This window comes from Strongylocentrotus purpuratus, unplaced genomic scaffold, assembly GCF_000002235.5.
Source record: "Strongylocentrotus purpuratus isolate Spur 01 unplaced genomic scaffold, Spur_5.0 spur5_scaffold_12, whole genome shotgun sequence".
NCBI lineage: Eukaryota > Metazoa > Echinodermata > Echinoidea > Camarodonta > Strongylocentrotidae > Strongylocentrotus > Strongylocentrotus purpuratus.
This window is the reverse complement of record NW_022145597.1, coordinates 20,644,368-20,654,503: the sequence shown is the minus strand read 5'-3', so window position 1 is coordinate 20,654,503 and position 10,136 is coordinate 20,644,368. Positions and strand designations below refer to the sequence as shown.

At 40.7% G+C, this 10,136-nt stretch overlaps 1 protein-coding gene across 1 annotated transcript; it reads right to left on the bottom strand.

The window, feature by feature from the left end:
- Nucleotides 1-383: 383 nt before the first annotated feature.
- Nucleotides 384-10,136, bottom strand: LOC115922695 (laccase-4-like). Its single transcript, XM_030982076.1, has 9 exons — nt 10,069-10,136; nt 7,671-7,960; nt 6,145-6,582; nt 5,283-5,751; nt 4,544-4,866; nt 3,051-3,195; nt 2,192-2,328; nt 1,690-1,771; nt 384-696 (listed from the first exon to the last, which is right to left on the bottom strand). The coding sequence occupies exons 1-9, from the start codon at nt 10,118-10,120 to the stop codon at nt 440-442; spliced, it is 2,193 nt and encodes a 730-aa protein (XP_030837936.1). The 5' UTR covers nt 10,121-10,136; the 3' UTR covers nt 384-439.

Genomic DNA, 10,136 nt, shown 5'->3' with positions numbered 1-10,136 from the left:
TTTGTAACAAATTATGATGCAGAACTGACAATGAAATCGACTAAACAAAGGACCTAGTAATTCATGAACAACATTTCAAAATATATGCATATTTAATATTTGAAGTAATTCCCGACAGGTTTGATAACTTCATATACATTACCAATCTATAAATTAATTTAGATTCGTCTTATAATAATACATGTAGTTTTTAGAACATTTTGTTCTGATTCTCTCTCTCTCTCTCTCTCTCTCTCTCTCTCTCTCCCTCTCTCTCCCTCCCTCCCTCCTCCTCTCTCTCTCCCCCCTCTCTCTCTCTCTCTCTCTTTCCCTCTCCCTCTCTCTCTCTCTCACCCCCTCGCTCTCTCTCTTATCCCCTAATCCCTCCCTCTCCTTTTGTTTTCATCAGAAGACCAATCACAATCATTATTACCCCCTAGAATTCAGCCTAATAAATATATCAAAATATGCTCCGATGACCGTTGTCCAAACTCATTTCGACCTCTCCGGTCTGTAATCTCCTGTACTGTACACTATTTCTTCTTGATTTATGCTTTCTTTGTATATTGAGAAGGCACAGGAAAGCTAGAAAGAGAAAGAGAACGGTAGAAATAATGACGTAGGCTAAAAAGGTCGGCGTTTTGGCGGTCTGTATCTCGTTGACTAGTTTGCATTCGGGCACTGTGACGTCACTCCCCGATGAGTGTTCACCTTGATCTAAAAGAGGGAGAAAGGGAGAGAGAGAGAGAGAGAGAGAGAGAGAGAGAGGGGTAGAAAGAGGTGAGAGACAAAGAGAGAAAAGAAGATTTAAAGAAGAAAGATGTGATCATTTACGCAAGAATATATTTTGAAAGAACGAATTAACGTATTTTCTCATGAGTGAGTCAGTTGGTCGTAATTTTTTATTCATTTATCGCGACAAGGAAGTTTAAATTTAATATATAATGGAGGGCCCGACGGCGAAGACCTAACTTTTGCTGTTTCTAGTACCTTTCATATTGGGTTTATCATAGACGTATGGGCACATTTTTCCTGGGTGGGTGGCCTAATAAGGCCTCCTGCCAGAATATCAATCTTCCACTTTCAAATTGGTGAGCGAGCAAAAGAGCTAGTATAGGCCTACTTCGTAATTGTATGTCATTTCATCATAAAACATAAGCTAGATAGATTTAAATCTATTACACTATTTGGGCACCTCGCTGTCAGAATATGATTATTCTGGTACTTCCGTATCCTGAAATGTAGTTGTGTGGAAAACCCATTGCCCGCAGAAGTTAAGTATCGGTTGCCGCGAAACCAACCAGGATGAGATTGTAAAAGATTTGTTTTTCTCTCTTTACCTCTTCAGAGGGACTTTATTATACCATTTCAAAATACATATAGACTATTTACAAAACAGGAAAAACGAAACATATGAATTATATACAAGATCAACATAATTTCCTCACAGGATCATTATAACATTTCTATTAGTATTAATTTTTTAACTTCTTCATTAACTTTGTATTTTACAAGTTGTGCATAATTCATCAAGAAATTAAGTAAACTAAATTTTCTGTTATTTATTTTATATCCAATCAATAACATTTTCATATCAATTTCAATTTCTATTTTAAAGATGAATGAGATTGTAAAAGATGTTGGAATGCAGGATCTCTCCCCCTGATCCTATGGCCTATGGGATCGACTGAATGTTTGTTTGATGCTCACCTCTTACACATACAGGCATGGTGCTCGGTGGAGGTGGCAAGTCTCTATCATCGCCGACATGAAACACAACCGCCATCCCTAGCTGCACAAAATCAAAATCAAACAAAAATAAAAAATAAAGACATTTGCCCGGAACTGTTCATAATAACATTTTTAGAAATCTTCCAATGCGCTATAGACGCGTTTTTGCTTCTTGTTTGTTAGTATTTTAAATTCAGATTTTTTTTTTTTCAATTTCAGATATTAATGAATCACAGATTATATAGGTTTAGAAAACGCACTTTTGTGTTTCGATGAACTAAAACAACGTCAATAATCTAAGTTAATAAGTATAGTAAATTGACAAGTGTGAAGCAATAATGTCGCCCACCATTTAGAAGAAACGCTAAAATACATTAAACACCCCCCCCCCCCTCCCCCCACCCACCACCACCACCCCCACCACACGTTTATCAATTTTCTTGATACGCCATAACAAATTACTGACAATAGAATTAATTACCTCCAGATGTACATCCATATGACAATGGAACAACCACCAGCCCGGGTTATCAGCTTTGAAACGTAGTATGGTAAAGCGCTGAGCCATCATTAATGTGTCTTTCCGTGGAGGGCGATCGAGGTTGCGTTTTATTTCTCCTAGGCATATTAAAAAAGGATGAGCACCAGTTATTAGAGACTGTGTCTTTAACTAATATAAATTAGACATAATTATACGACTGTATTTCAGATTCAAACAGAATAATGACATATATCGTCATTCTATACCGATCATGTTCGTTCTCCGAAATTTAGATTTCCTGGTGGATTATTATAGACAAGGATAAACAATACCGAATTCTAAAAAAATATTTAAATTCTTGTTTTTAATGCAAATGCATTTTGAAAAGCGAGCACAAAGTCATTGAGTCCACCAAACGGAACCGAAGTCCGACTGGGGTTCCCGCCCCCCCCCCCCCCCCCCACTCAGTGTTATTTAGGGTACGCATATGCATGTTCCCTCCTTTTGAAAACACCCCTTAAGTCCGGTGTGTAAAACGGGCTTTTATGTACTACGAGCCGGACTTTGGTGCGTGAAAAGTACCCCTTTACCTGACATTTTGGTAACATGCATGGTATCCCTCCGATCACGGAGTGGGAGGGGGGGGGGGGGTGGCGGTCTGGGGTTTCATGGGCGCCCTTTGTTATTATGTTATCCATTTTTTTCATCACACTCCTTCAGGGCTCCTTAACTGCGTACCCATATAGATATCACGGTCAAAAGTATGGGGTTGACACTAACTAGCTATAGGGAATTGCTTTTTCGTTTTTTGCGAATAATTGCCCCCTTTAAGTGGAGTAAATAATCTATGAGGAAATACCTCTCTCATCCATATCTTTTATCGTCTGTTGCGGGAGTTGCTCGCCGTTGTCGTAACTGATGACGTAGAAATGGTTACCATGGAGATGAAGTGGGTGTGGCTCAAATTCCTTCAAAGACTTTGTCACCAATATGAGCTCCACAACCTATATAGGAATTATAGCAATTAAGTGTACACGTTGAAAACCATCAATACTGAGTCGTCTACTTTGTAGGCACAAACCTTTTCAGTTGTTGTGCGTAAAATTGTGTCTGAACTAAGAGACTATGCTGAGTACACGCACTAGTGCACTCTATAGACTCTGTACTTAAAGTCCCTCTAAAGTGTTGGGAGCCCCAAATTCGCCAACAATTTGACGGCAAAATTGCACTTAAATTGTATCATAATGTGAATGAAGACGCCATTTAAGACACACTTCTGCAAAGATACCCCCCCCCCCCTCAAAAAAAAAGGAAAAAAATACAATTTGGGTTTTCCCTTGTACGCAGAAAACCTAAATTGTTTATTCTTTGATCAATATTCAACTTCAAACACATTTGTTTTGAAAATGCTTGCAGAAATGTGTCTAAAGTTACATTCGCTCTCACATTATGGTACAATTTAAATGAAATTTAAGCTACTCCTGGTAAAGCCTGAGACCATAGAGCTAGGCTCTACTCAAGACTTCATGGAATTGTTTTAAAGTGTCAAATTAGAGTCTGTGCCTGCAGACTAGCAGCCACCATTGATTCGGTACTTTACAATCTACTCAAGATTGTAGTGGCGGCCATTATACCGTGTGTCCACTATACGCAATATACAACGATGTTTAAAACAAACAAAAAACGAATTTAAACTATCCAATGATGTTCCTCATTTTTACTTGACGGGTACTGGCCTTGATGGACTTTAAACCCATTGTGCATGATGCGCCATTTCCTGACGTAGGATTGCGTCAATGTTTGGTGCGGCCTTTGACGCGCCATATATTTTTATGTGAGGATGACGTACAGAACTCAATGCAAAATAAACGGTTCAGATATTACGTTGAGTTATTGTCGCATTAGCTAATTGCCTTCAAAGTTTATATTAGCGCATGTAATAGCGCAATCGAAATGATGCCTCGGTTACAACGGGCAAAAAGAAAACTGTAATGGATTGTGTCTGATATTGGTTATAGAAATCCTGCATAATTATCATTAGGAGTTAGATTAGACTTATCGAAACAAACCTGTCATAGCAAGCTAATTAATAAGAATGAGATATGAAACACACAGGGGAAATAATTATAATCAAGAAACTGTGATTCGAACAATAAGGAAATTATAGTGAACAAATTGAGAGAGATTGAAAAATGGAGATAGGGATAAAAATTACTTACGGCTAGAACAACAGAGGGAGGGGTGGAGCTGTATAAGAACGGACGACGAGACAGAGACAGAGTGGATAACAAACAGAAAAGGAGATGGAATGTATGAAAATTATAGATTATAGCTGTCTTCGACTTGCCCGACCTGATTCAGTTTGACCGGGATCGTATGCGTACACTCGCAGTACTCCTCTTCACAGTCCCGCCCGTATTCCGTCATCATCGTCGACTTCGTGCACAGACTCCCGGCCTGGAGGTGACGATGATGAGTGAGCAACGGGACCGTCGGGAGGGCGAAACTGATGTTGTTCATCATGTGAGTCCTCTTTGCGGTGTACATGTGGCCGCCTTGCTCTACGGGGTAGTATGTACGGTGATGAAGATGGGGGGAGTTGCGATACACGCTGTCGACTTCGATGTAGTGGGTGACGTCGGGCTTAGGACGCACTATGTCGGGGTCGATGGGGCCTAGAAATGAAAGTGGTACACACTCTTAACGAAGTAGGCCTCTTATTGTGTAGGGTTATGTTTTATTTCCTTAAAGTCATGACAACTTGCGTGAAATAATTTAAGACTTCGAATACTTAGTGTTTGACAATCAGGGTTTATATACCCCCCCCCCCCCCTCCTCTCCCCGTATTGTCCTAATTTTGTAATAAATTAGTAATTTAATTATTTTTTTAAATTGTAATAAATTTCGTCGTATTTTAAAACTTTTTTTCTCAGACGCTTTGTTTATCTCAAACTGAAAAGGGCACCATAACACAATTAATGAGGCACATTATTTTATTCTTAACTTATGGCAGACCTGTATGCCAGGTCGTTTTTTTTAAGGGTGCGGGGGCTAATTATGCCCCTCCCCCTAAATCCGTCACTGATCTTACCTGCGTCTCTGAGGTCGTAAACCCCAGGCCTTCCTGGTGTACTTTCAACTATAGGTACATTAAGAATAACACCATCTCCTTCCTTGGTAGCTGATGGGTTCATGCTGATGGCTGATGGCTTCATTTCCTGCAGGGCTCCTTCGTATCTCAATATCGCAACTTCTTCGATACCTTCACATTCCGATCCATCCACACCGCGCACTTGTATCGCGTAATTGCCGATCGGTTTATCGGCAGAAACCACAAAATCATATCGTTCGCCACCTGATACTACGATCCCATCTACCGTGATGGCATCGATAGGTGAACCATCGGAAGCTATTGTGAATAGTTGGTGATTGGAGATCGATATTTCCATAGGACAATTAGTGACCGCTGTGTTGATTGTTCGAAAGCGATATCGTAATCCTTGTTTGACGGTGAATATTGAATCTGGGAGTAGTGCCTCTTTGCCGTTTCTTTCGAAAACCTGACAATTAGACAGAAAATAATAATAGAGAAGATTGAGATATTTGACATCATAAAAGAGGGTTACACAAATAATCAAAGGTCATAATGGTATAAATTTAGTCTAAGGTTTGGTATTATGTCTATAGCAGCCAACGATGCCGAAACACATAGGTATAGGGCCTTCTTAAAAGACAGGAGATAGACCCTTAAATCAGTCTCCTTTTTTGTAGGTCCATGGACCGACAATTTCGGTTTTGCAGGCTGTTGGTCCAATGGGAAGTCTAATTCTCTAATGGACTCCACTTTCTAACCTATACTGGTACAAGTTTCGTTATTTTCTTGCTCTTGTTTCCATAAACACTTTCTTCAGAAGGAGGGGGAAAAAATATGTATTGTCTTGATTTGCAGTCACCTTTCTCTTTGTGCCACGCCCATTAATAAGAATAGCATCAGGACCTCCTGGCCCGTCAGCGTGTAGATCCTTCATCATGTGCTGCATGGAGAGCGTATCAGTCCAATCCGACATCATTATCACATGCTCGTGGTCATCGATGTCGTAGAGACTCGAGTGCACTTCGTCATCCCTCCTTTGTCGTACGACCACGGGACCGAACAGTCCATCTGCCCGCTGTAGACCAGAGTGCGAGTGCCACCATTGCGTGCCCGGTGTGTCGGCAAGGAAATCATAGGTGAAGGTTTGGGGTCGGGGAATGTGGCATTGCGTGATCATTGATGTCCCGTCCATGTGAGGGCTAGTACGCTGATGTTGACCATGCCAGTGAATGGTCAAACCTTCAGAGTTGTCCAGGGCGTTGCGGACGGTAACCCGAATTCGGTCACCCTGACACACCTGTAAAACAACAGACAAGAAATGAAGACGTATGATAGTGGCGTAAAATAATTTATGTTGGTGACGGTCAAGCCACCCCCCCCCCCACTCCATGGACGGAGGGATACCATGCGTGTTCCCAAACTATCCGGCTCGTATCAAAAGAAAAAGGTCTACCCGTATTGACTTTACACACCGGACTTTTGCTGAAAAAGGGGGAGGGGTGCTGAAAAAGGCTCGTATAACAAAAGAAAAAGGTCGACCCGTATTGACTTTACACACCGGACTTTTGCTGTGGCCATTATTAATAAGAAAAAGAGGCCCATGTTAAAATAAACGGGGCACTTATCAAAGATGAAAAGTGGTAATTATGAGAAGGGGAAGGGGCACTTGCAAGAGAATAGAGCGTTTAGTAGGAAGGAAAAGGGGGACGTGTCAAAATAAAAGGGACATTTATAAGAGATGAAAAGAGCACTTGTCAGGAGGGGAAGAGGTATTGTCAAAGTAAAACGAGTAGTATCTCTCAGAATTGAAAAGGGTCATTTACAAGAGATGAAAAGGGGCATTTATAAAAAGGGAAAGGGGCTCTTTTTTAAATGGGTACACTTATCATAATGAAAAGGGGCACTTATTAAAAATGAAAGGGGGCACATGTGAAAATATAAGGTGCGCTTATCCAAGTTAAAAAGGGGTAGTTATTAAAAGAGGGAAGGGGCACTTTTTACATTGAAAAAAGTTGACAAAGCAAAAGGAGAACCTCTCAGATTTGAATAGGGCAATTATCAAAGGAAAAAGGGGTACGTGTCAAAATAAAAGGGGCACTTATCGGAGGCGGAAAGGGGAAGGGGCACTTTTAAAAATTAATAGGGGCACTTGTCAAAGTAAAAAGGGCACTTTTCCTATGTAAAAAGGGGCACTTCTTACAAAGTTAAAGGGGCACTGTTCCCATGCAAAAAGGGGCACTTTTAGGTACTTGAAAAAGTGGGAGGTCACTCTGCCACCCCCCCCCCCCCCCGCCTCTGCTACCAATTATCCCCTAAGCTAATTTACCATAATTTCATTACCATATAGATGTCTGAAAATAACATCTTGATATCTTCCAACCATACCTGAATACTGGGCCCCGGTATCTGCCGATTAATCGCCAAGACTGGTCGCTGAACCCCATTTAGAGCTATACAATGAGGGCGCAAACAGTCACTCGTATTGAAAGGGCAGTCATAGCAGGCCTTAGACATGGAGTAATACCACTCTGCTACGAAGTGGAAGTCACAGGTTCTCGGCTCGGGAAATCTCGTACAATCCCGTAGACATGAAGTAGAATAATTATTGTAAGCACCGTTCGACACATTTGATGTAGTAGAAGTAGACACAACGGAAGGGTAGAAGTGGAATAAATCTGGATGGGGATTAACAAAAGAATACGGGGAATATATTTTGGAATGAAATGCATTATCACATAATGAAGAGGACTTTAAAAAATAAATTGGAATACGACCATGCATTCCTTTTTCGACTCCAAAGAAGGGGCGTCCCCACCTCCACCCCCTCCCTCCGAAAAACCCGATATGTACCGCAGGCTGTTGCTTTAAATTTCTAAAGTATATGCCTTTGTTATAAAGGCCTCAGAAAACTTATACTTGACTTTCGACCAATCAGAATAGAGTATTATATACTTCATGAGTCGTGTTGCATGAGAATGTTGACACAGAATAATTTTGGGACTAATGTTTCTTTTGCTTTTTTCTCTGCAATTACACAATTTCTTTCAAATTTCTTTATCAAGAGTTATTTATTTGTACTGCTTAACAATAAGGGAGTTTACAGATAGCACATGGTACAAATGACCCCAAATATACGCAGATCTTTCACACATGGAGAAGTTCCACTTTGAGCATCTTAGAATAATAACTTCCAAAGTCTTAGATGTGCTTCATGAATACCTTTTGTTTGCCCTCTTGAAAAGAATACTTCCACCTGCGTATCTTAGAATGTACCGAATGTCCCTTATAAGGGAGTTTACAGATAGCACATGGTACAAATGACCCCAAATATCCACAGATCTTTTACACATGGAGAAGTTCCACTTTGAGCATCTTAGAATAATAACTTCCAAAGTCCTAGATGTGCTTCATGAATACCTTTTGTTGCCCTCTTAAAAAGAATACTTCCACCTGCGTATCTTGGAACGTATCGTTGGTGCATAAATGAATAATGTTACATAACTTTCATGAGCGCATATCCAGTATTCATCTCTGTGGGTTTTACCATTTTGGTACAAATGACCTTCATCTGCCCATGCGCAGATTGTATCTGTAAACTGGCTTATTGGTGTGAATTTGAATAGAAACTGTTTCAATGTTTTTTTTCACCATTACCAGAATTCAACCTTATCTTTCATGTCAGTAATCTCTATTAAAACACACAGACTCATATACAATTTTACAATCAAATGAAATGTACAAACGGTATTTTTCCCCCCACAAATATCAGTCCTGTGATCAGATGAACTACAACGAGAAGATTTATTTTGAACATTACAAAATAAATTGCAATTAGGTGTTATTTACGAAGAGCTGATATGAAAAGGAAATCAGATTATAAAGAGCATATGACAGTCTAAAACGATCACATTTTATTTTTTCGCATGTGTCACAATTATAATGAAACAAGCGCGTAGCCAGGATTTCATTTTAGAGGGGGCGGTAATGAACACGCGAAGCGCGCTCCCTAGGGGGTGGGGGTGGGTGCAGGCTCCCGCGCAAAGCGCGGAAGCTTTGAAAGAAGACGATTCGTTGTACCTTTCTCGAATCATAATCCTTGTCTGAATTCAGTCCCTCCCCCCTCTCGCGCGAAGCTTTGACGTTTCATCAAAATATTAGAGAAAAGTGACGATTCGTTGTACCTAATTTCCCGACTCCTAAACCTTATCTGTATTCAGTCCCCCTCCCGCGCGAAGCGCTAAAGCTTCGAAAGAAGACGATTCGTTGTCCTTTTCTCGACTCATAATCCTTGTCTGAATTTAGTCCCTCTCCCTCTCACGCGAAGCTTTGACGTTTTATTAAATTATTAGAGAAAGAAGACGATTCGTTGTACCTTTCTCGACTCTTAATCATTGTCTGAATTCTGTTCCCCCCCCCCCTCTCGTGCGAAGTTTTGACGTTTCATTAAATTATAAGAGAAAGAAGACGATTCGTTGTAACTTTCCCGACCCTTAATCCTAAATTTGAACTCAGTTCCCCCCTTCCCGCGCGAAGCGCGGAAGCTTTGATGATTCGTTGTACCGTTCTCAACTCCTTTTCCCTTTTTCTTCCTACGTCCTCTTTTTTTTCCTCCTCATTCTCTCTCTTTTTTTTTTGGCCGGCGTTTTTTGGGGGGCGACCGCCCCCACCGCCCCCCGGGCTACGCGCCTGTAATGAAACATTTGCCCAATAATACAAACCGCATTTTTCGTCTAAACAGGTTTAGTCTAACTTATAGGCTGCAATTGAAAAGTCCTGTACTTACATAATACTTGTATAAAGAAGAAAGCAATGCCGAATGATACCATAGAGGCCATAATGAATCGAGTGTTC

Excerpts from the sequence above, each read along its gene's own strand:
- LOC115922695 (XM_030982076.1), bottom strand. The coding sequence starts at position 10,120 with ATGGCCTCTATGGTATCATTCGGCATTGCTTTCTTCTTTATACAAGTA. Across the intron at positions 6,583-7,670 it reads TACCGGGGCCCAGTATTCAG|GTGTGTCAGGGTGACCGAAT; the intron begins GTATGGTTGGAA and ends GTTGTTTTACAG. Across the intron at positions 697-1,689 it reads CATGCCTGTATGTGTAAGAG|ATCAAGGTGAACACTCATCG; the intron begins GTGAGCATCAAA and ends TCCCTCTTTTAG.